Raw genomic sequence first — 26,353 nt, forward strand, 5'->3', positions numbered from 1 at the left:
TGAATATTTATACAAATGTTCATTGAAAACTACTATACTAGTGTATAGCCATCTTTAGATTGTACAAACTCCTTTTTATCTATAAACAATCATGTAGTGGGAGAACCTACCAGAAGGGATACAATTAAATGGGATGTTTAGTTAGGTTCTCACACTATATAGTTCTTGGTAAATCTAAAGAAGATTGCACAGACTGTGCAATTGGATTGCAGCGTGTAGCCATCTTGAAAAAGAAGACGCTGTACAGGACAGAATCCTGCGAAAAGAATTTGGCTGTGAAAATGACAATAAACATAACCTAGGGAAAGAGAACACCAGAACACCATTGCAGTGATAGTGATGTGCATGTCAAGGCAGTGGCAGAGAGCGATGAAGTGCATATAGGTGCAGCTGCAGCAAGTGGGGTTGTGTGCTGGTGCAGTGGCAGAGAGTGAAGACGTGCATATAGGTACAGCTGCAGCAAGTGGGGTTGTGTGTTGGTGCAGTGGCAGAGCGTGAAGGGGGGCATATTGGCTTAGTGGTGAAGGGTTAAAAAATGCAGTGGAGAGTGGAGTCTAAGCATGGTGGTGCAGTGGTGTAGAGCAAAGAACTGCATATGGCTGCACAGGCCGGGAGTGAGGATGTGCAGTGACTGAGCGAGGAAGAGTGGGACAGTGAAGTGGTGGGGAGCAAATAAGATGACATCAGAGCAGAGGTGCAGAGTGAAGTAGTGCAGGTCAATTCAGTGCAGTGCAGAAGAGTGAAGAAGTGTGTGTTGTTTTGCACAGTGTTAGAGAGGGAGGTGCTCCCACCCTTACTATTTTGAATATTAAAAAAAAAAAAAGAAAAATACTGAATGACTGCCAATTTCTCTCAATGCCACTCAACCCCCCCCCCCCCCCCCCAACACTGTAAGAATCTTCACACTATCACACATATGTAAAAACATGTTTGTAATTTAAAGCTAAACATAGAGAGGTAAGATCTTCTCCCAATGTCCGGTCTTAGAAATAGCTTTGAGCTTGGGCTAAAATTACCCTTCTGCTTGAGGCCTGCTCCTCTCTGACAATCTCAGCATTCCGAGGTAGATTTGGCATCGCCCTCACATCTCCTCTTCTTACTGTCTGTCTTCTTACTGTGTGGCTGTAAATAACAGGTCATTAGTCTCAGCCATGAGCAAGACATTCCAATCTTAGAGTTGAGCCAAAGAGGACATTACCTTCTGGTGGGAATAGGGATACGGATGAAAGCTTTATATCGTAGGAGTTCCCTGTGTAGGTCCTGGAAGTGCTTATATTTCCTCTTGACTTGCCACGTGAATTCCGCATGAGTCAGCTCAATTGTGTAAATGCTCATAACTGACGTCTGAAATGAAAAAGCAATAAACATTAATAAATGTAATTTTTTGGGATACCTTTTACAGGAAATACAAATGAAAAAAAGGATGGTGAGGAAACTAGAACAAAACATTAGGAATAATAATTTAAAAAAAAATTGTCTGACAGATGAACTCCACAGCCTATAGCAACAAATCAGATCTATCATAATTCCCAACCTGGTGAAACCAGACTGGCTATGGGCAATGTAGACAGTAATCAGAGACATCTACCGACTTGAGGACCATAGCAAAATAACGAGTTCTCATGTCTGTAATTTCGTTTATCAAGTGCCAGGCACCCTGCTACTGGAGAGAAGTACAATTCTTATGCTGGCCACACATCGAACTACAAATAAAAAAATTACTTGATCATTATTAACGGTCTTTCTTTCTATAAACAAAATAATTTGACACAATAAAATGGAAAATACTGAGTTGGTTGTATTCAGTTGAATTTTCCAGGGTAAGCACACTGGATAGCACAGATAAATCAATTTTTAATGAGTCAAATGTAAACAAAATTGCACACTTGTACAAAATGGTGACTTGAACGAAACATATCAGCAAGAAAAACAACTTCCATCAGATGTCAGATCACATCATTATATGCCAATATAACTCTCACTGTAATTCTGGCAAAAAGAGATGTAGAAGCAGAGATGGACTAGAGTGGATGCTAAATCAGTCAAGGAAAAATTAACTACAATGTCCAACAACTTGTTCAGGAATTCCCTGAACCATCCTGATGAAGGGGCATGGCTCCAAAGCATATCAATGGAGGTACTCTTTATTCAGGCTGCAATCTCGGCCCCTACACAGCACTTCATTTTTATAGTCGACTTGTATAGGCAGGGTTCTTGCTTGTGGACAGAGTGACTCCAAAACAGCAGCTCTTGTGGGATGCTTCTGGTCTACAGTGACCATGACCTATCATAAGTGGTCCCAGAAAAAAAAATCGGCGAATCAGCAACAGGGTCATGGGAGGCCAAGGCTCAATTATGCACATGATGAGTGAAGGCTGGCTTGTGTAGTCCGATCTAGCAGAAGAGCTACTGCAACTCAAATTGCTGAAAAAGCCAATGATGGTTCTGATAGACAGGTGTCAGAATACACCATGCATCACCGTTTGTTGCATATTGGGCTACGTAGCCACAGACCAGTTAGTTAGAGTGTCCATGCTGACTTGTGTTCAGCCAAAAGCGCCTACAATGGGCATGCGAGCACCTGGACTGCAGGAGCAATGGAAGAAGGTGGCTTAGTCACATTAATGCAAGAATGGTTTGAGAAAAACCGCAACGAGCTTGAGGTGTCAACTTGCCCTCCAAATCTTAGTCCAAATAGAGCATCTGTGAGATGTGTTAGAAATAGTCTAAATCCAATCAATGGAGGCCCCACCTCACAGCATACAAGACTTAATCTACTACCAATAGCTTGGTGCCAGATACCACAGCATAGGTTCAGAGGTCTAGTGGTCTGGCTGATCGGTCTATGGTCATTTTCCTTCATTTGTATGTGGTAAAGGGTAACCAAGTCTCAATAATGGTGGCTGTGTCATAAGTTGTTAAAACCAGTGAAGCTTATAAGCAGGACACAGTAGAAAAAAAAATTCTCACTAGGACAGGAAGGATGGGAGAAATCATTTTTTTAAAGAGGTGGATTAAATAGTAACACAATCTTAAAAGCATATTGGCTACAACATATGCGTTTACATTGGCTCAAATTTCCTGCCTTCCATCAATTATAGGAATTAGCCTTGGTTTCCATATCACAGCTCTCCGGTCTCATGAATTGCCACAGCCTGAGCAACACCAAGTCTGGGACAATGTAATTCACAACACAGCCCCAGAAAAATTTGGACTACAGCACCACTCTCTTTTTTTCATACTATTTCCTCAGCAATTGATGTTCCTTACTATCCCTAAGAACGTGTGTTGAGAGGGCAAAGAAGGTTCTTACCTCCCTAGGCACCACTGAAATAAAGTGCTCATGACCCCTCTACCCTAAAAGTAAGGCTCCATTGAGAGTCATAATGTGGCTACAGCAGGCTGGGTCGCTAACGACACACTGTTGTCATCTTTCTTCTCCTCTCTGGCTGATTATAGTGAATACTGAAAAGAATTAAACTGACAATGTGATCCAAAACGGACAGTTTCTGCCCCTTTTTATGAAGAAGTAAACACACAGTCTTGTGAATGAGAAATTAGTTATAATCCCCATGAGGAGTAAAGCAGGTCCAAAAGTAGCTGCATCCTATTTTAAGAGTAGAACATTTTTCCAATGTAAAGCTTCACCATTATTTAATAGAATGTATACAGAGCAAAAAACAATCACTTGCAGTATTAAATGGCAACAGTCATTGCAGTCAGTAAAGATCATTCAGAACCAGAGATAATTGCCATGGATTAGTACATATTGCTGTGTGCTTTACAGTATTGAGATTTAATAATTCTCACCTTTGACGTAGATGAAGTGGCAAAACGCTCTACTTCTAGAACCTTGACTTTTATAGGACATCCTGGCAAGTATGTTTGGAGCTCAGGTTCTTTAAAACCCTTTGTGCAATAAATAGCAGAGAAAGGAAAGCAGGCACCTAAGGAGAAAAACTGATTTTTATAAGCAATTCAAAGAACGAATACTGATAAAGCATCACCATCAGGAAGCCCTTAACTAAACCTGCATACCTGAAGCTAGGAACATACAAATGATGCAGAGTTCTCCTGTATGCATGAATAGAGCTGTAAGCCATAAACAATTTATTCCTCACTTTGCTGAGATCACTACAAAGCAGACCTACAGTATTCACCAGCAAGCATATTCACCATGAATCTTAGATCTTCACAACTTTTCCACAAATTATTGTCTTTTCCAGCGAGTGAAGTCTTCTCAAAATATGTCCAGGATAGGACTGCTTCATTTAAGTTGTTATCTGAGCTTCCAGTAAAAAGGTTGGGCTTGATTTGTTGAAGGATTAATTTGTTTTCTCTTGTTCAAAGGCATCTATGCTTTTTCTAACTTGCTTCCTCAGTGTCCTACTGTGCGTTGTGTCCAGAAAAATGCTACATGCACTTTTTTCCTGGTGCATTGGCAGGTCAATCAAAAAAGGGCTGCTGTACCACAACATGTGAACATGTGACACAAAAAAGCTGAGTGAATGGGACCATCTTGGTACTCCCAAAGTAGTTTGACTATGTACAACAAGCTGGAATGCTTTTGGCCAACAAAGCAGGAGCTGACTTTGGCAGCCCACAGAGGGATCCATTTTTTTCATTCAACCAGCGGGTTGAACGAAAAAAAAAAGACCCGATTCTCCCCATCCAAACATTAGAGATGGATGGGGAATCCTCCCCGCTGAGCTAGCTGTATTCTGAGCTAGTAGTGATCCTCCCTGCTGTGTTCTGACAGTGGAGACACGTCTGCCATCAGAATACACGGATCGAGCAGGAAAAATCCAACAGGGTAGTTGTACAGAAGACAATCAATAGATGGACTTATGTACAACATTCCTGCCCACATAAGAATCGAAATCCAGCTGTCCCCTACTGAACCAGCCACATTTCGATTCATATATGGCTGGCTTTTGGTCAGACTCTGGCATACACTTCGATTGTAATGTATTCATGTAGTGCTTAGGGTTATCAAAGTCTGTTATGAACTTCTCATGCGCTTCACTCCATTATACTGTCTTAGAGTTCAAGTGGATTTTGGACTCTGATGTGACAGAGCACTTACCGGTTGCTTTAGAGTCACTAACGATATCAGAATCCACTTCCTCTCCATCAAAGTGGAGCTCGCTGGTATCTAGGCTCTCTATTAGGTTGCTCATGTCTGCAGCAATCTTCTGCAGAGCAGATGAATCAATCTTCCTCTCCTGTTTTAGAGACATGATAGCACAGGGGCCTAGTAGAAAAAAAAACAAAAAAAACATAGTCATGAATGTTTAAGGGCTGGAGTTTAGTGTGTTTGAGTCATATCAAAGCACCCACATTAAAGTAGAAGTAAAGACAAAACTATTTTATTCAGTTATGGATAGAATGGAGAGAGATTACTACATTGTTCAGGTTTTTATTGCCACTTGTGTTCCCATATGAGAGATTCACCCTATTTGTCCTGTTTACCATTATCATTGAAAAAGTTAAAAGTAAAAGAAAATCTAAAATTTTGAGTTGTCCCCAGAATAGTGGAGACACATGGGTTATAACCAGGAATTTGTTTCACAAAAAATAGGTGCAGGAATTTTCCCCTTCTGAGTAACTTCTTGTCTATGCCCCCTTATCCACCTCCGAGCACAGTTCCTTGGTTTCTCTCTCCTAACCACCTCCCAGTACTGCGCCTTTGAGAGAATACAGAGTGAAGTATCATTTTGTGGTGTTAAGCCATTTGTATGGAGTTAAGCAATAACAAGAAAAGCAGTAAAATACACTGGAACACTTTGAAAACACATCAGATCTCAATGGGGAAAAATATCATGCTGGATATATATGCTGGTATGGACTGGGTAATGTGTTAGGAACATAAGGATGCCCCATCATTTGATGTAAATGAAAAATATCAACCTACAGAGGATTGCTTTCAAAGACACCCCGAAAATCAAAGTGAAAATATGATGCAGCAGGCTAGTCCATTTTTCTGAAATTTCATTGCAGCAACTCATAATGGACGACGGATGATGTCCTAGGGTATTTCCTCCCAAATCTAGGTCAGGGCATCATTGAGCTCCTGAACAGTCTGAGATGCAACCTGGCAGCGTCGGATGGACTGAAACATGATATCCCAGAGGTGTTCTATTGGATTTAGGTCAGGTGAGCATGGGGGCCATTTAATGTTATCAATTCCTTCTTCCTCCAGGAACTGCCTACATACGCTCGCCACATGAGGCCGAACATTGTCATACAACAGAATGAACCCAGGACCCACTGCACCAGTGTAGGGCCTGATAATGGGTCCAAGGATTTCATCCCGATACCTAACGGCAGTCAGGGTGCCATTGTCTAGCCTGTAGAGGTCTGTGCGTCCCACCATGGATATGCTGCCCCAGACCATCACTGACCCCCACCAAAACGGTCATGATGAATGATGTTTACAGGCAGTATAAATGTTCTCCATGGCTTCTCCAGACCATTTCACATCTGTCACATGTGCTCAGGGTGAACGTGCTCTCATCTGTGAAAAGCACAGGGTGCCAGTGGCAAACCTGCCAATTCTGGTGTTCAATAGCAAATTCCAATCGAGCTCTATGCTGCTGGGCAGTGAGCCCATGGCCCACTAGAGGACATTGGGCCATCAGGCCACCCTCATGAAGTCAGTTTCTGATTGTTTGGTTGGAGACATTCGCACCAGTGGCCTGCTGGAGGTAATTTTGTAGGGCTCTGGCAGTCCTCATCCTGTTCCTCCTTGCACAAAGGAGCAGACACTGGTCCTGCTGATGGGTTAAGGACCTTCTACAACCCTTTCCAGCTCTCCTAGAGTAACTGCCTGTCTCCTGAAATCTCCTCCATACTCTTGAGACTGTGCTGGGAGACACAGCAAACCTGGCAATGGCACGTATTGATGTGCCATGCTGGAGGCGTTGGATTGCCTGTGCAACCTCTGTAGGGTCCAGGAATCACCTCATGCTACCAGTAGTGACACTGTCCCTAGCCAAATGCAAAACTAGGGAAAAACAGTCAGAAAAGATGAGTAAGGAAAAAAATGTCAGTGGCCTCTACCTGTAAAACCGTTCCTGTTTTGGGGGAGTCTTATTGTTGCCCATCTAGGGCACCTGTTAACCTCTTCACGTCAGTGCCTTCCAGCCCTTTAAGAGGTTTCAGACGCTGGGAAGTAGGGCAGGGTTTTAGGGTCATGTGATCGGAAAAGGTCCTGATCCCAAGGGGAGATCAGGACCTGTGAGACACTGACATATGTGCTGGGAGCACGCAGGGCGCGCACTCTCTGCACACATGTGTTTTCAAATGGTACCGAAATATGCGGCTGCTCGGCGTCAAGGCCCTGCCGCTGAGAGGGTGCATATTTGCGTACGGTCGGAGTCAAGGGGTTAATTTCATTAACACCAAAGCAGCAGAAACTGATTAACAGCCCCCTCTGCTACTTAACTGACCAGATCAATATCCCAGAAGTTTATTTGACTTGATGCTATACTTAAAAAGTGTTCCTTTAATTGTTTTGAGCAGTGTATATCCCTTGCAGCCAGCAGCAATAGACCCCCCTCAAGCAACAACAGGTATCCCGGCAGCCAGCATCAATAGACCCATCCTTCAACAGTAGATCCCCTCCAGCAACAACTGACCCCAAGCAACAGTAAGCAACAGTAAATACCCCACCAGCAACAATAGACCTCCCCAGCAACAACAGACCTCCTCCAGAAGCCAGCTTCAATAGACCTCCCAGCACCCCTTGCCATTTCATAATTTCAGTGCTGGAGGTGCATGAACTGCGTTTCCCCACGTTCCCTGAAAAAAAGCCCTATTTTTAACTCTCCCATACTGTATAAATAAAATTATTAGCATTACTTTATTTCATATTGAATATTGTGTTGACAAAAAAGCAACATTACAGAGCAAAAAAAAACCCCCAAAAAAACAGGGTACTTGTTTATTACAAGTCAGTTCGGATCAGTGTATATTAGCAACAAAAATAAAAAAAAACAATTTTTAAGCATCATCTCCAATATAGTTTTCTTTTTTTAAACACAATTATAAACATCATTACTAGGACAGAAAATAAGAGGAAGCTCTCCAGTGGGGAAAAAAATATATATATTTCCAAATGAGTCCTTGAGATTTTTTCCCAGACAACATATGCATGACTACTGTCTCTGGGAGAGGAAGACAGGAACATTTTCCCCATCAGGGAAATAGACAGCAGAAAGGCTACATTCACACAAGCCATTAGCACACCCTGCAATTTCTAGTGGCGGATTGGACCCGCACAGCAAGAAAAGGGACTTTTGCAACAACCATATGTAAAATGAAAGGACCTTATTTATGAACAGTAGCCAAATCTAAAGCACTAGAAATTATAACTGTGTAAATGTTGAAATATAAATCTGGCACATACAAAACCCAAATACATTAATGCAATTTTTCTTTATGGTTATAGAGTTAGTGAAAAAAATGCTATTTTTAAACTGTGCTCTTTGCTTTCATTCTTCAGTCAAAAAAGTGAAAGTGAGATAAGATCAGAATTCCATTCTTCAGTGAACATGATCACGCATACCACATACACATTTCTCCTACTTTAAGTGGCACTTAACCCACAAATTTATGTGTTTTCCAAATCAGATACATTTAGGGCAGGCATGTCCAAAGTCCGGCCCGCGGGCCATTTACGGCCCGGGGGTCGGTTTAATACGGCCCTCCAACAGCCCTCCCTGCTCTGTGTAATGTGGCCCTCCCACAGCCCTCCCTTCTATGACAGACAGTCTTCTGCTTGAGAGCAGAGGGCAGTGCGCATGCCTGACTGCGGCGCGTTCTCCCTGGTCTGTGTAAATGCGGCTGTCGCGCGGCCCTCCCTTCTGTAGCAGACAGTCTTCTGCTTGAGAGCAGTGCGCATGCGTGACTGCGCCGTGCTGGGAGCGACAGAGGGCGGTGACGTCAGGGCCGGGCTTCCAGCGTGAAGTGTGTTTCTCTTCCCCTCCCAGCTGCCGAGCAGAGACTTCAGCTCCAGCTACCTTTTTCACCCTTCACATTAGTGCAGGTAAGTTTTTTTTAAATTTATTTTCAATACATTGTGAAAACTCAGCTGTCAGTTGATCTTAATGTTATGAAATGAAAAGTATGTCGTTTGCAATTAACTTGGCATAAAATAATTTATTTGCATTTAATTGTAATGGTTCAAAGAATGTTCGGAATAATGTTCGGCCCTCCACCATGTTCACTTCATCCAATCTGGCCCTCTTTGAAAAAAGTTTGGACACCCCTGATTTAGGGTATGCTGTGAAGGAGAACAGTCACAGTTGCTTGTGCTCTTAACCCAACTGTTAAGTCATCCATTTGATGGCGTCATAACTGATCCAATGTGCAGTCCCATGGCAACTACAGATCAAACTGAGGCTAAGATGGTAGCTAGTTCTGCTTTAAGGGCCACTTCACACCACATGCGGTTCAGTTGCTTTTTTTCTGCATCCAAAATGCACAGAAAGTAGGTTATATGGTTGTCAATCTCACAGTTCACATCAGTGCTTGAAGTTCCAGTGCGTTCTGGTTGCAGAAAAAAAAAAAAAAAAAAGAAGAACAGGCTGCATTTTTTTCCGCACAGAACTGTAGTGGAACGCGGTAAACCGCATAAAAAATGTACGGGAATGCACCAAAAATGCACTGGAATGCACACGTACCTATTTAAATAGAAGAAAAAGAGGAAAAAAGTTTACTGGAATGCGTACAAAATGCACTGGAACGTGTCAAAAAACACGTATGCGAAAATGCATCCAGAGTTCATCTGGACTGTGTTTCTATAGTGTGAACCAACCCTAAGGAGAAGTATAGCCAAAGCTTTTTTGGCTGTACTTCTATGGATCACAGGAGTGCAGTTTGTTCTGCACTTCTGTGACCAGTTTTTAGCCAACTGTCGGCTGATGTCACATAGCCAGTCCAGGTTCTGAAAAGATCCCGACTATAGAGTTGAGATCCACCCAGGAGCCTGGACTGGCACCTGGCTCAGCCTCTCTGAGAGCAGAGGGGAGAACTGAGCGATCAGCAGTGTTTGATCGCTCAGTTCTCACTGCAGAGCCAGCGGGGGACAGATGCAGCATCTGATTGATGCTGCATTCACCTAGGGGAGTAAAAAAAAAAAAAAAATATATATATATACAGTCATGGCCGAAATTGTTGGCACCCTTGATATTTCTCCAGGAAATCATGTATTTCTCACGAAACGTATTGCATTAACACATGTTTTGCTATACACATGTTTATTCCCTTTGTGTGTATTGGGACAAAACAAAAAAAGGGAGGAAAGAAAGCAAATTCGACATAATGTCACACAAACCTCCAAAAATGGGCTGGACAAAAGTATTGGCACCCTTTCACAACTGCGGATAAATAAGAATGTTACAAGCATGTGATGCTCCTGTAAACTCACCTGGGGCAAGTAACAGGTGTGGGCAATATAGAAATCACACCTGAAAGCAGATAAAAAGGAGAGACGTTCACTTAACCTTTGCATTGTGTGTCTGTCTGTGCCACACTAAGCATGGACAACAGAAAGAGGAGACGAGAACTGTCTGAGGACCTGAGAACCAAAATTGTGGCAAAATATCAACAATCTCAAGGTTACAAGTCCATCTCCAGAGAACTAGATTTGCCTTTGTCCACAGTGCGCAACATTATCAAGAAGTTTGCAACCCATGGCACTGTAGCTAATCTCCCTGGTCGTGGACGGATGAGGAAAATTGATGAAAGATTGCAACGCAGAATAGTCCGGATGGTGGATAAGCAGCCCCAAACATGTTCCAAAGACATTCAAGCTGTCCTGCAGGCTCAGGGAGCATCAGTGTCAGCGCGAACTATCCGTCGACATTTAAATGAAATGAAACGCTATGGCAGGAGACCCAGGAGGACCCCACTGCTGACACAGAGACATAAAAAAGCAAGACTACAGTTTGCCAAAATGTACTTGAGTAAGCCAAAAGCCTTCTGGGAAAACGTCTTGTGGACAGATGAGACCAAGATAGAGCTTTTCGGTAAAGCACATCATTCTACTGTTTACCGAAAACGGAATGAGGCCTACAAAGAACAAAACACAGTACCTACGGTAAAATATGGTGGAGGTTCAATGATGTTTTGGGGTTGTTTTGCTGCCTCTGGCACTGGGTGCCTTGACTGTGTGCAAGGCATCATGAAATCTGAGGATTACCAAAGGATTTTGGGTCGCACTGTAGGGCCCAGTGTCAGAAAGCTGGGTTTGCGTCCAAGATCCTGGGTCTTCCAGCAGGACAATGACCCCAAACATACGTCAAAAAGCACTCAGAAATGGATGGCAAAGAAGCGCTGGAGAGTTCTGAAGTGGCCAGCAATGAGCCCAGATCTAAATCCCATTGAACACCTGTGGAGAGATCTTAAAATTGCTGTTGGGAAAAGGTGTCCTTCCAATAAGAGAGACCTGGAGCTGTTTGCAAAGGAAGAGTGGTCCAAAATTCCGGGTGAGAGGTGTCAGAAGCTTATTGATGGTTATAGGAAGCGACTGATTTCAGTTATGTTTTCCAAAGGGTGTGCAACCAAATATTAAGTTAAGGGTGCCAATACTTTTGTCCAGCCCATTTTTGGGGTTTTGTGTGACATTATGTCATATTTGCTTTTCTGCCTCTGTTTTATATTTGTTCCAATACATACAAAGGGAATAAACATGTGTATAGCAAAACATGTGTTAATGCAATACCTTTTTTGTGTGAAATACTTGATTTTCAGGAAAAATATCAAGGGTGCCAACAATTTCGGCCATGACTGTATATATATATATATACACACATACATATACACACATACAGTTGCAAGAAAAAGTATGTGAACCCCTTGGGATTACGTGGAGTTTTGCATGAATTGGGCATAAAATGTGCTCTGAATGTCATCTAAGTCACAACAATAGAAGAACACAGTCTGCTGAACATAATACTACACAAACATTAGATGTTGCCATGGTTTAATTGCACATTACATGTAAACATTCACAGTGCAGGGAGGAAAAAGTATGTGAGGCCCTAGCTTCATGACTTCTCCCAGAGCTAATTGGAGCCAGGAGTGAGCCAACCTTGACTCCAATCAGTGTGATGATATTGGATGTGTTGCTGACAGCTGTCCTGCCCTTAAAAAACACACACATGTTTTGGGTTTACTGGTTTCAAGAAGCACTGTCTGATGTGAACCATGCCTCGCAGAAAAGAGCTTTCAGAAGACCTACGATCAAGAATTGTTGACTTGCATGAAGCTGGAAAGGGTTACAAAAGTATCTCCAAAAGCCTTGATGTTCATGTGTCCACGGTAAGTCAGACTGTCTACAAATGGAGAAAGTTTAGCACTGTTGCTACTCTCCCTAGGCATGGTCATCCTGTAAAAATGACTGCAAGAGCACAGCGCAGAATGCTGCATGAGGTAAAGAAGAATCCCAGAGTGTCAGCTAAGGACCTACAGAAATCTCTGGCACATGTTAACATTTTTGTTGACACATCTACAATAAGGAAAACATTAAACAAGAATGGAGTACATAGGAGGACACCACGGAGGAAGCCATTGCTGTCCAAAAAGAATATTGCAGCACCTTTGAAGTTTGCAAAAGAGCACCTGGATGTTCCACAGCACTACTGGCAAAATATACTGTGGACAGATGAAACCAAGATTGAGTAGTTTGGGAAGAACACACAACACTATGCGTGGAGAAAAAAAGGCACAGCACACCAACATCAAAACCTCATCCCCACTGTAAAACATGGCGGAGGGAGCATCATGGTTTGGGGCTGCTTTGCTGCCTCAGGGCCTGGACGGATTGTTGTCATTGATGGGAAAATGAATTCCAGAGTTTATCAAGACATTTTGCAGGAAAACGTATGCCAACTGAAGCTCCGCAGAGGATGGGTGATGCAACATGACAATGACCCAAAGCATACAAGTAATTCAACAAAACAATGGCTGCCACAGCACAGAATACGCCTTCTGAAGTGGCCCAGTCAGAGTCCTGACCTCAACCCGATTGAAATGCTGTGGCATGACCTTAGGAGAGCGATTCACACCAGACATCCCAAGAATATTGCTACACTGAAACAGTTTTATGAAGAGGAGTGGTCCAAAATTACTCCTGATCGTTGCGCAGGTCTGATCTGCAACTACAGGAAACGTTTGGTTGAGTTTATTGCTGCCAAAGGAGGGTCAACCAGTTATTAAGTCCAAAGGTTCACATACTTTTTCCTCCTTGCACTGTGAATGTTTACATGTTATGTGCAATAAAACCATGGCAGCATCTAATGTTTGTGTAGTATTATGTTCAGCAGACTGTGTTCTTCAATTGTTGTGACTTAGATGACGTTCAGAGCACGTTTTATGCCCAATTCATGCAAAACTCCACGTAATCCCAAGGGGTTCACATACTTTTTCTTGCAACTGTACATATATATTTTATTTGTATTTTTTTTTTTAAAGCCGACACTTCTCTTTTAACCAAAATGTCCCTATTGATTTAACACCCAGACAACTGTACAAGGATATTTTAATCAAATATTACCCAATGTTACCCAAAATAAAAGCACAAAAAAAAGAAAAAAAAACTGTTCAAACGTAACTGGGAACTCAATAATATTAAGCCTTGCCAACATGATTTATTTATAAACTACCAACAGATTGTGCAGTAATTATAAAAAACAGTGTTCTATACAGACGAACTGTTCCCGTGTTCGAGCGGTTATTAAGAGTTATGTATGTAGGCCTGGGGTACGGATTCACTACCTCTACTTGATTGAGATACAAGTGCTACAGTTACAGACATGACACACCTAAGCCTTAAACAAACTACTAAATACAGAACACACTAACATTTGTCACTGTCTGTAAAAGCATAACCAACTTTTTTTGGTCCAAAGATTGCAGCAGGTTACTTGTCACTCAAATATTCCAACACCACATGACCACAGTGTGATCCCACGCCCCCCCAAAAAAAAAAAAATAATAGCATTGTGGTATAGAGTATACAGTCAACTGTCCTCCTAAATATGCAGAGATTCTTGACATAAGTGAAAATAAAAACTGAGTGGGTCTCTATAAAACAGAAATTCTAAATTAATTGAACCAGTCTATGAAAAATACAGCGGCCATCATCCAAATGGCACCTTTCACTGAAAATGGCAATTTATACATTCTAGAGATAAAACAACTACTCTGAATGAACTACCACTGTTCTATACTTTTAGTCCTCATGCACACTGAACATTTTTACAGCTGTTTTTGGCTTTTGGCGTTTTTTCTACAGCTAATAAACTCCCCAGCATGTTATCCTATGTCTCCACGTAATCAGCGTTTTTTAGCAGGGACGTTTTTTGGCTGGAAAAAAAAACCCAGGACTAGTGAGTTTCCAGAGGAGTTTTTTTAGCTGTAAAAATGCTCTAACACTGAAAAATGTGGCAAAAACAGCGTTTTTTGAACTTTTTCGGTTAAAAAAAATGCTTTTTTGGTAAAAAAAAATGCTAAAAACGCAAACGCGAAAACACACGGCAAAACAATAATGTAAAAGTGCTGAAAACGCACATTTTTGACGTGATTTTACACAGCTAATGTTACCAGTGTTATTAAAATGCCCAGTGTACATGGGGCCTTAAAGCTGAAGATTAGTCCAAAAAAATCTTCTCTACAGCTTTAGTTTCACTAAGCTGGTCTCATGATGTGCAGGCTGATGGATTCTATAGAATCACTGCAGGGTTGTCCAGTCCTCTTCCTGCTCCTGAACTTTCAGCGGCTTCAGCTCTCTTGTGTAAGTGAGCAGCTGCTGCAAGGGAGAGGAGGGAGCACTGACAACAGATGGGAGATAGGAGCCTATGGGTGAATTTACGGCTCCCATATTTACAGCTATTTTCGAGTGCTCCCTAAACACCTGTATAAACGATGAGAATATCGGGGGTTTTTTGCATGCTGGTCTCATATCAAAAGTGAAGAAGTTACTAAAGTTACATAAATTCTCATACGACAGCATAAACATTCGACAGTGATGTAATGCATTGCATTTTCAGACTAAAACTGTATTGGTTAAACGCAAATTATACAACAAAACTTTTCATGCTTGTCCCTTCGAGTAATTTCGGATGATTGCTGTATATCAACAATCAGATTATCGTACAATTGCTTTGAAAGCGTCATTTTTCATACAATTTTCTGATCCTGTATTGGGGCTTTACACAGGAGAGCTTAATCTGCCGAGTTACACGACTGCACCAGATCACACTGAAAAAAAAAAATAATGTCTTTTTATACATGGTATACAGCAGGGGTGTCAATCTGGTGGCCCTCCAGCTGTTGCGAAACTATAAGTCCCATCATGCCCCTGCCTTTGGGAGTCATGCTTGTAACTGGCAATCTTGCAATGCCTCATGGGACTTGTAGTTTGGCAACAGCTGGAGGGCCGCCAGTTTGAAACCCATGGTATACAGGATAAGTAGGACAATGGAGGAGGGAACATTTCTAAGAATATTTATAGTTTGCCTTTACTCACCTAAATAATAACTGCATCTGTATTTATTTGGCCATATACACTTCAGATTTCTCCATCGATTCCCCAATCCTTGCTAAGCACCTTGGATAGAGGAATATCATCTACTGGCTATTGTACTTCGCATACAGAATACCTGAACACTGCTTGCATCTGACTAGATGCAGACGCTGTATGATCAAAAATTGGACTAGCTCCTTTGATGAAAAGGGGGGTGCGGGTAGGTCTTGGCAGTGGGAATGCCAACAGGGCTGCTCACATCTCTGATGTTCCTGATTAACCAGCTGAAATGTAAGCAGTGTATGGCCAGCTTTACAGATTTCTCTGGGTCCCCCAACAAAATCTCTCAAATATCTGCCAGTGAAGTCCACCTAATTCAGCTTCCTGGGGTGGCAGCAGTACTGCTCCTGAATTCAGAGCTGAGTTGCCACGCTAAAGTGGGCCAAGTCTATTTTCACTACACCGAGGTGGAAAAAAATGTCATAGGGGAGGGATGCCGGGTTGCTATCACTGCAAATTCACAAGCATGTCAATCAGTACTTGGCCACATCTAGACTTGCCCACTGCTTCTTGGATTGACAGCACTTGCTGATACTGTCCCACTGTGAGCTGTAGTGTCTTGGAGGGCAAGTATGTGAGACATAAATGGAAAATTTGGGTCAGGGAAGGCAAGGAAAGTTTTTCTTTACCTTATGAGGCTTGTGCATCACATCTAATCTCCAAACCTTTTTTTTTTTTTTTTTTTTTTTACCTGTGATGATACAGTATACATAATTAAAAAACTTTGAATTCACATTCATTTCAGAGATACTTTAACCCCCTCCCACCGACAATGAGCATATATGTGGCCTCACTGGACTGGGCTTTTTTCAGTGGGGCCGCATATATGCCTATCTGTCTCGCGTTATCAGCACAGAGACCGGAGTCTCACCTGAGTCCCGTACTAATGACTGGGACCCAGAACATCTGATTGCAAATCACCTGATTGCTATGATAGCCTTTGACTGGCTATCACAGTGATCAGTCACTGTGAAGCCCGCCCCTGTGTTTTCTCTCTGAATTTTTTTATTTTATTTTTTACTATTTTGGGCCAGTTTTCCTTTGATGATAAAATAAAAAATCATGAGATATTCACTAACCATTAGAAAACTGAAACAAAAATGTTCAAACAAAATTTTATTCATAAAAGAATAAGAAAGGGCATACTCTCCTCGTGTATTGCCGTGATACAACGGAATTTATTGTGATAAAAACAAATGGATACTCACAAACCATAGGTCATAAAAACAGAGAGAGAGCCACAATTGACAGTCCTAAGTAGCGGGAATCCTGTAATGGAAAGTTCTAACGCATTTCAGGAGTCAAGCTCCCTTCCTCAGAGTTAAACATGTAGCTGCCCCATATGTCCATTCACACAGGGAGCTGACTGGCTGGCTGACTGGCTTTGATTGACAGCAGCGGGAGCCAATGCTGTCTCAGCCAATGAGGAGGCAGAGACCCAGGACAGCCGAGGCTGTCTTGCACATTGATAGATTGTGATGGGGCTCAGGTAAGTGTTAAGTGGGCTGAGGGCACTGCTGCACACAGAAGGAAAAAAAAATGCACGAAGGTAAAAAACCTTGAGCCTTTACAAGCACTTTAAAAGCTCTTTTGGCCATACTTCTCTTCTGGGTCACAGGAGTGCACTTAGTACCAAAGCCCGTTGTCAGCTGACATCAGAGAGTTGGTACAGGTTCTGCAGGGGATCCTCAGCCACTCCCACCCCCTCCACAACCCAATGCTCCAGTGAGTGTTGGAGGGGTAGACCAGAGAGCAGATGGCTGACAGTCACCATTGTAAGCTCAGTGAAGAACAACGAGAACTGAACAATCAGTCATGTGATCACTCAGTTCTCAGTCATAAAGTCAGAGGGGAATGATGCTGCAGCCACATAGGTGAGTATGTACATTTATTATTTTGACAGCCCGCACTTCTTTTTTAATTTTCTGACTAAAGTTCCACTTTGACTATTTCCTCAAACAGTTACATACAAGGCATGGCATAAATGAGAACTGTCACAGGTGATTGTGCTCTCAGCTCGAATGTCAAACCCTCAAATGGCTGGTGTCATAACTGATCACATGCGAGGCACCATAGCAACTGCAGATCAAAGAAGCTAAAATGCAGATTCCTTGGCTGTAAAGGACAGGAAAGTTCCACTTTAATATGGTTGTAAATCTTAGACATTAAATATGAATAAAGCATATCCCTCTATAGTGTGCATTTGTCTCATTCCAGAGCACAAAGTGTCATTTCTGTCTGCTGCCTTGTTCCTCTGCTATCAGCATGAATCACTTCTGGCAAGTTTTCCTGACCAAAAGAAAAATGGTGACAAGGGAAGGACATCCAGCAGATTGACAGCCTCAGCTCTGTTCCTGTGCGCTGTGTGGAGGAAGGGGAGGGGTGTCTCTTCCCTCCAATCAGCTCTCAGAGCTCTGCAGAGTGTAATGTCATCTTTCCACTCCCTTTTTTGTGACAGCTCAGACAAGCTGTATAAATTCTGGATTTTGAATGGATGTAGAGAAAACAAGACCGATAAACAGGCAAAACCTATGTAGGAGGATTTGTTTCATCTTTGTGTATTGCCTGAGGCCAGTCATTTCTCTGGGTATATGTAAGAGTTTACAACCACTTTAACTGACCATTATGTTTTGGGTTCACAATAACAGACAGTTGGAGAAATAAATAGTGCATACCTAGAATATTATAACAGAAGTCTACATATGATATGTTGGGACTAGAATATGCACAAACATGATTTCACTGAACACAGTTCAGCATGACAATTTATCACTGTTTATAATTCCAAACAACAGGTGTATCAGTTATTTGATAAAAGAATCAGGAAAATCTGTCAGTACCTGCCTATCGGGTAATGTGAAGACATCTCTGAGGCCAGCAGGCCCTGCCTTAACACTACACTGACATGACGAGGAAAGATAATGCCACTTCTTTATAACATTTGTATTTGTATTGCAGCATCTGTTATGTATAGCATCAAACGGCCCAATATTATTATATTACTTATGAAGAACTGCAACTGGCAAAACACAAATATTTTTCAAGCAGCCAATCATTTTAAGAGCCCCATCAATGATTTTTGACTGGACATACAGCTCTTGGTTCTGTTAGGCTTAGTTTACAACTGCGGTGTTCTCCGAAAATCACTTTTCAGAGAGCGGTACAGGTGTGGTTTAAAGGCATCCAGGAGATCATACTGCCACCTCCTGAATATATATATATTTTTGACAGACGAACAGGTTATTTCAATTGGAATACTGCGAGCCAAATGCAGTGTGGCCCCATGCACTTTGAATGTCATAATTAGTAGCCAGGGGCGGACTGACAACTCATGGGGCCCCCGGGCAATAGGGGATCATGGGGTCCCTGTGTTCTTGCCCAAACTCAAAAAAGCCTATGAAAAAGGTACCAGGGGCATCTCATGGGGCCCCCTACTGACCCCGGGCCCTAGGGCAGTGCCCGAGTTTCCAAATGGTCAGTCTGCCCCTGTTAGTAGCAGTAGTGCCTATTGAACACAATAGGGGGTATAATTTTTGCCATACTATGAAACAAGCATGTGAATAACTCCGTCCAGGTGCCTTTGCAGCTTTGGAAGGAGGGGAGGAAATAAAAATGCAGCTCAAGATTCTATTTTTACTGCCTTCTAAACACAAATGTAAATAAGCCCTTATGCAATCATATATGCAATCATTTCTTTACATGTTCTCTAATAGCTGCTACCTATGTACAAAAACAAAAACCCTTACCATGAAACACGATTTATGATCCACCAGCAGGGCAATGTACTGTATAGATTAGTGTAAATTCCTCCTGCGCTATATGGAGTACCTAGAAATGCAAGCCGCTAGCACTCCTGATACCTTGAGCAGTTGAATATTGATCCACCTGTGAAGGGGGTCCACGGAAGGAGTATTGAGGATATCTACTAATACTGGAGTAAGATCCCTGAGTGATCTTGGAGGCGTGATGGCCCATTGGGTCGCAGAGTGAAGGTGAGGGGGCAATTTAGCCATAAGAGGAGTGCGTTGACACCTTCACTGGAAACCATCACCGGTGTTATCACTTTTTGCATGAACTGTTATAGAGTGGAGCACGAATTTGAACCATTTATGAACTTTTTGCATTATTTCTTAATATATAAGTTGGTCACCATATGTACACTGATCACGTTTGCAGTGTGTGATTCAAAGGGAGGATATGTTTACACATGTGTGGAATGACTACTGAGTTACCAGCCCATTAATGGTAACAGGATTATAGATCACTTATTATACTATACATCTGTGAGAGGAGCACATGTGGTATTGGTTTTTGATAATTTATTTTTACTAATATGTTTATTTGCATGAGTTGATAATGGAATTATATTTCAGTAGTGCTGCAGTATAAGATTTGTTTAATGTACTGTATATGTGTCATATTTTAACAATTTAAAGAGACGTATCATGATCAGTGAAACTATAATTTTGGGTCAATTTTATTGCAATATCTTAAAGCCCTGCTCTGGAATAGAACTCTTCTACCTCCCACACCTACCACCCACTCCTCTCTATCTATACACTTTATTAAAAAAAAAAACAAAAAAAAAAAACACACACACACACAACATAGCCCCATCTAAAAACCCTTTTTATTTACCTGAATCAATGGTCACATCCAACCCCAAGTCTTCTCCTCTTCTGTTTGGTTTCAGGCTCCATGCACACTAGCTTTAAAAAAAAAAATCACTGCTTCTACGGGAGCTTTGTGTTTTGCCTGTAGAAGTAGCTCAGTGTTATCCTATGTGTCCATGCACATTAGGACGATTAGAGGCATATTTTAATCTCAATGTTTAGAGGCAGGAAAAAAACCCTTCTGGTTTGTGTTTTTGATTGGAGCTTACTGGCAGAAAAATGCTAAACTCATTAAACTGTGTACAAAAACGCTCTATATCAGCATTTTTTTCCAAGGGAACTGGAGTTTTTTTTTAAGCCCATTGTGCATGGAGTCCTTGTTTGGGTGCTCAGATGGGTGCCTGCCTGATATGGATACTTCTTAATGTCCTCGTGGGGGACATCACAAAAGCCGCTTTAGTGCTTCCCCTCCTCAACATGTAAACAGTGGTGGTGTGAGACCTGGATGGGGGACTAAAGCTGGCAATAGATTTATATCATTTGAATGAAAAATCTTAGTAAAGGTTTTGGAAAAACATTCAAATGTTGTTCAAAAAGATTATTTGCTTTTAACATTTGATTTGGGAATGAATGGATTTTATTATTTTTTATTACTAAAGTGCTATTAACTCGAGTCCGAATGGATTTTTGCAAAATGAAAAACCACATGCATGGTTAGAAATTCATTAATCCGAGAAAAAAAATTCCATCCTGCTCCAGCAAATATTCTCATCACTGCAGTTGAAAACGAACAATTTGACCCACTAATGATTAGAAAAACGAAAACTTTCTTAGAATATTCTTTTTCTAAGAATTCTCTTTTTAAAATTCTACCCATCTATGGCCAGATAGTAAATCTCACCACACAAGGTAATGGGGAAAAAAAATACTAACATAATGGGTTAGTGATGGGTGGGAGGGCTAGTAAAAGCACAACTTTGTCCAGGATGGGACTTTAAAGACATCCTTTACTTCAACTTGACTTTTTTGTTTACCAAAAAAATTAAAATAAAAGCAAAGACCACTGCCTGCATTGAAGTGTAAGCAGACCTTAAACAAATGTGTTTGTCGATAAACAATTTCAATAACAATTTTCCCATGACATTATATATGCATTTAGCTTATTTTGGGAATGTTATTTTCCTGTAAAAAAAAGTCACTTTTTATGTCATCCAAAAGCCCCAAGACTGCTGTTGGGCATCACTATTTATTTATTTCAGGTACTTATATAGGGCCATCAATTTACGCAGTGCTTTACATATATTATACATTCACATCAGTCCCTAACCCTCAAGGGGTTAGGGACTGACCCCTTGAGGGTATGTATTCATACATGCACATACTAGGGCCAATTTAGACAGGAGCCAATTCACCTACCAGCATGTCTTTGGAGTTTATTTTTGATGTAATGTCAGCAGACTCAGAACTGTCATTCAAGTGACATGCTATAGTATTGTCATTTGCTCCTCTTCCCGCAGCTACACTATAAAAAGTAAACCTATAAAAAGGTAATGCAAAGGGATGAGGAGGGGAGCAAAGGAGCTAGGCCAGCACAGACATGAGACACTCTCAGATAAGCAGGTAGGGGCCTTTATCAGGGAATGGACTTGCTGAAGTAGTCAAGTTTGCTAGCAAGTTCAGGTGCACCCTGTAAGTCAAAGAAAAATACTACAAGCTTTTAAAATACCTGATTTTTCTGCAATTTTGTAGGTTGGCGACAGGGTCTCTGAGAAAATGTATTATCTTTAATGGCTTTAAAAATCTAAAGTGGGAATTTAAAGTAAACCTGTAGTGAAAGAAATCTTTAGCCTACAATTGCACACCTCCATCAACAAAATATTTAGAAGTAATCCACAATGGCTGCATACATTTTTATCTCAGTACAGGTTTCTTTGAAGTGCTGACACCAAAAAGAAAGCAAAATAATAATGCACAAAGTGATATAATGAAATCAGTATTTGTCTGCAATAAGGAAATTGGAAGAAATGGAGAAAGCGATTTGAAGAAACTACAAGCTTCATGCAGAGAGGAAATTTGAATCCATTTTTGCTTTGCAGCATTACCACAGACCAACTTTTTAATTATTAGAGAAACTTCAATACATCCAACTGATACACTTTAATGGTAATCAACAACAAAAATGTGCCCTCTAAGTAAGCATTAAAGCAATGCCAGCTTTAAAGAGATCCTGCCATGTTCCGATCAGCAGGGGATCAGCTCACAGAGTGGGTGGATGATTGGTATTTGTCCACTCACTTTGTGCAGAGCTGACATGGACAGAGCCCACTCTGCACTATGGGTGGCCAGGAGTAAATGGACTCTGCTGTCCATTTACACCCCACTACCCTCCAATCTGCCTAAATGGAAAAGGACAGATATCCTGTTTTGTTTTTTTTATCAGACCAGATCAGACCCGAAGGTAAGCGGATGTGGAAAAAATGGACAAGTCCGTTCACAGCCACTTGTCCAAAGGAATACACTGCTCTTCCAAGCAGGTCCGCCTGAAGAACTGACAGGCAGACCTGATCTGATTGCCCTCAGCCTCCGTTTCACATTTTCCTCTCATTTGTTGTGAAAAATATGTTTACATAGATCAATAGCTCAAGCTGAATTTCAAAACACACAAGTCTCACAACACAGCCAAAGTCTCACATTGTGTCTGAGAGGAGGCAACCACTGCTGTGCTCTGCTGCTCCACAAGCCAGTGTTTTATATATGCTGTTATGGCATGAGATGCTGAAAATATTCCACCTATTACATACAACTGCTTTTCTGCACCTAAAAACATTAACGAATTCCAGCTAATTCAAAAGGTGTCATTACTTATTGTAATAATCATGATTTTAGCTATCAGCGCAGTTCTAATGCAAAATAAGAAACTGTGTAAAAGGACATTGTTTCTGACTCTTATCTGCAGCCTTGGAAACATTTCTGAATATTACCAACCAATCTGATTGCCGCCGCCACCACCACTGTGACAGCTGGAAAGGTTGTAAACCTTATAAAAGTCTCTTCAAGTGTTCATGGGACAGAACATCTTTAATTAAAAGTATGTCTGTAGTTAGCAGCTCCCCCAAGCTCTCAGAGGTAGTTTTCTGAATGGCAGCAATGTGCTAACTGTGCACTACCATGGAAAAATAGGTAATTTGGGATGAGTGATAACTTGAAAACCTAAGGAAACTGACACTCTATTTTTTAATCAATCAAATGGGGTAGGTAAAATATATAGGAAAGGTAGAAAATATGTTAATGTATTCTATTAACAGTGATACAAAAATTAGATACATTCTGAGCTATTAGCCATTCTAAGAACTACTATGTTTCAACATAATTGAAATTAATTTACAATTTTCCCACTAAAACTTAATGGCTGTGCCAGGTGAGATGAAGAGGAGTGGCACTTGTGTCACGAATAAAACAAACTGACATTCAGTTTCTGATAAAAATCTCCTGTGGAATTGGATCGATAACATAATATCACCGTTCCCAAAGACAACCAAGTGACCTTTGCACTGAATAAACCAAACAAGCCATCAAAACCCTGCAAAAGAGATAAAGCCACAGCAGAAACTGAGGTTGCAGGGTGTTCTGGATAAACACGACATACAGCATGCGCAACTGCAATATTGAGCATTTATGTGATCGCAATATAATGATTACTGAAGATTCTTTACAAGGTTCCACCTTTCTGTATTACACAACACGTACCATGTATTTCATAGTTCTGTCTCAGTCACAGACCTATTACCCAAATTAAAATCAAACCTTGTTCTGTATGTCTATAAAACAAGCACATATCTCCAACCTCTCCTATTTATGAACATAAATCCTGAAGTCCCTCCTTCCTCGCGTTTTCCCGTGTTTGCATTTTTTAGCGGGATTTTTTTATTTTTTATTTTTTTAAACAAAAAAAAAAACCCACACATTTTTGGTCAAAAAAACATCCAAAAACGCTGGTTTTACAGCTACAAAACTCCTCTAGAAACCCACTAGGCCTGGGGTTGTTTTCCAGCCAAAAAAACATTGATTACAGTCTGTGTGCATGGACACATAGGATATCACGCTGGGGGGTTTATTAGCTGTAGAAAAAAAAGTCAAAAGCCAAAAACAGCCGCTGTAAAAACGTCCCGTGTGCATGAGGACTTAAAGACTTGAATACTTAAATGTATTGCTTACCAAATCAGTGTGTTTACAGTGCATTAAAACTTTCACCCAATCTCTCAATCACTGCACTGGTATATTCCATCAAAATATAAAAGGACAACTAGCGATGAAAAAGGCAGCAGTGAATTGACTATTTTTTTTACTTTGCATGGCTTGAATGCCAGAGGTGTGGCGAGAATTTATCCTTCTAATAAAGTGTAATAAAGTCCTTCTAATAAAGTGTATGGAAACTTCAACAACGCACCTCTTATTTTCTACCTTTTTGTCTTTTAAAGGGTAACTCCACGTTCATGGAAAAAATATAGCATGTTAAAAAAAAAAAATAATAATAAGATGGTATATACAATGGCTATATAAGCTATACTGTAATTTAAGGTAATTAAAAATACCTTTCCTTTTCAATCAGCAGCTGCATCTATTTTAGAAATGTAATGAGGTATGGCAACCTGGAGGCACTCTATACACAGTTGGTGTACGGAACACCCCCAGAAATGTTAGAACCCTGAAAGTGCATCAGCTGCTTGTAATGCATTAGTCACTCCCATTCAGAATCTGTCCTGCACAAGACATGATCTAACAGAGGTATTAGCGCAGAAACAGGTAGGAATTTGCCACAAAATTTGTTCAAATCCTTGCAATGTATATTAGTCACCCAGAGGGGATTGTTTTTTGCCCCCCTCCCTCCCTGCCCGCAGCTTTCTGGGACACATCACAGGTCCCAGAAGACTGTGGGACCAAATCACAAAGCACAGTGCGTCTCGCGCTTACACAATAGGAAGAAGACTGTGAAGCCACAAGAAGTCACAACTGCCTTCCCACACTAAAGATGCCAATGCCAGGGACCCGAAGACTAGTGAAGAACTAGCATGAGTGAGGACAGCCATGGACCCCTGGACAGGCAAGTGTCCTTTTATTAAAAGTCAGCAGCTGCAGTTTTTTTTTTTCATTCTTAAGAAAAAACACTAAGCACTGCCTACGACAATCCAGCACTGTAGAGGTTAACTCCCAAGTAATTACAAACACTGTCAAGCATTGGAAATGTTTGTCACACCAGAAAATATCCGCATTTGTTCAATCATCGTTTCCTTTTCTCCATAGAAACGGTGAGTAATAAATACATTTTGCATGCACTGTATCTTATCAGTCCGATGAAGGACACCTTCTGATAGGTGCACTACATCTCATCGTCACAAGGTGCCTGCTAAAGTACACATTCTAAATGAGGACCAAACCTGGTGATTACTATTAGCTGATGTCCAGGAATATCTTTTTGAAACCAAGCCATTATTTATAGGCACTTGATAAAATAAGTGGTCTAAAGCGGAATCTCTACATTATTTACTAAAAGGAAGCATTTTGAACATTAAAATGTCCATTTTGAACTCCTAAAACAACATTTACATGATACACCAGGGATCAGAGATGGGAAGATCGCCAGCAAAACATCCTATGGGAATACACATTCCCATAACATATGCTGCAAAGGAACATCAAGCCACATAATCAGGTTTATTGTTTGTGAACTGGGAAATTAACATCTTACATTATGTAGGTCCTGGGTGCACAACCCATGGGTGTTGACCCCAAATGGAGATGCAGAAAAAAAAGTAGATTGAAGTGCTTGACACCCCATCATGCAGTGTGGATGAGTCTTTTCCCTCTGCTGTGCTACCAATGCCCCATACCATCAGGAGCAATCTCCTTTGTGAAAATGTTACCATTATGTGTTCCCATTTGATTTTTATTATTAATTGGTGATGTTTATAAGCTCTTCCACACAGGTACTCTGAGTGAATGCAATGTAAATTCTGGTGTATTCATCTGATTGGGAGTCCAGGTGCTGGGAAACGTCAGCCATACACATAAATGGGTGTGAGTAGTTGTATTCTGGTATACACAAATACACACAAACACGCAACATATGGATATGTTCCAAGAAGAGAAC

The 26,353-nt window shown here is 41.2% G+C and overlaps 1 protein-coding gene across 5 annotated transcripts in view; it reads right to left on the reverse strand.

The window, feature by feature from the left end:
- PLD1 (phospholipase D1) overlaps window positions 1-26,353 on the reverse strand; it is a 247,731-nt gene that overhangs the window by 102,551 nt on the left and 118,827 nt on the right. For all 5 annotated transcript variants that reach the window (XM_089675518.1, XM_089675516.1, XM_089675517.1 and 2 more), the window contains 4 exons: window positions 5,087-5,254; window positions 3,811-3,947; window positions 1,199-1,344; window positions 1,017-1,122 (listed from right to left, as the gene is read on the reverse strand). In XM_089675518.1, the coding sequence (XP_089531644.1) occupies window positions 1,017-1,122; window positions 1,199-1,344; window positions 3,811-3,947; window positions 5,087-5,240 (543 nt within the window). In that variant the 5' untranslated portion in view covers window positions 5,241-5,254. The remainder of the gene's footprint in view (window positions 1-1,016; window positions 1,123-1,198; window positions 1,345-3,810; window positions 3,948-5,086; window positions 5,255-26,353) is intronic.

Source organism: Staurois parvus, unplaced genomic scaffold, assembly GCF_062004578.1.
Source record: "Staurois parvus isolate SC_StPar_1 unplaced genomic scaffold, SC_StPar_1.0 ptg000155l, whole genome shotgun sequence".
NCBI classification, from domain to species: domain Eukaryota; kingdom Metazoa; phylum Chordata; class Amphibia; order Anura; family Ranidae; genus Staurois; species Staurois parvus.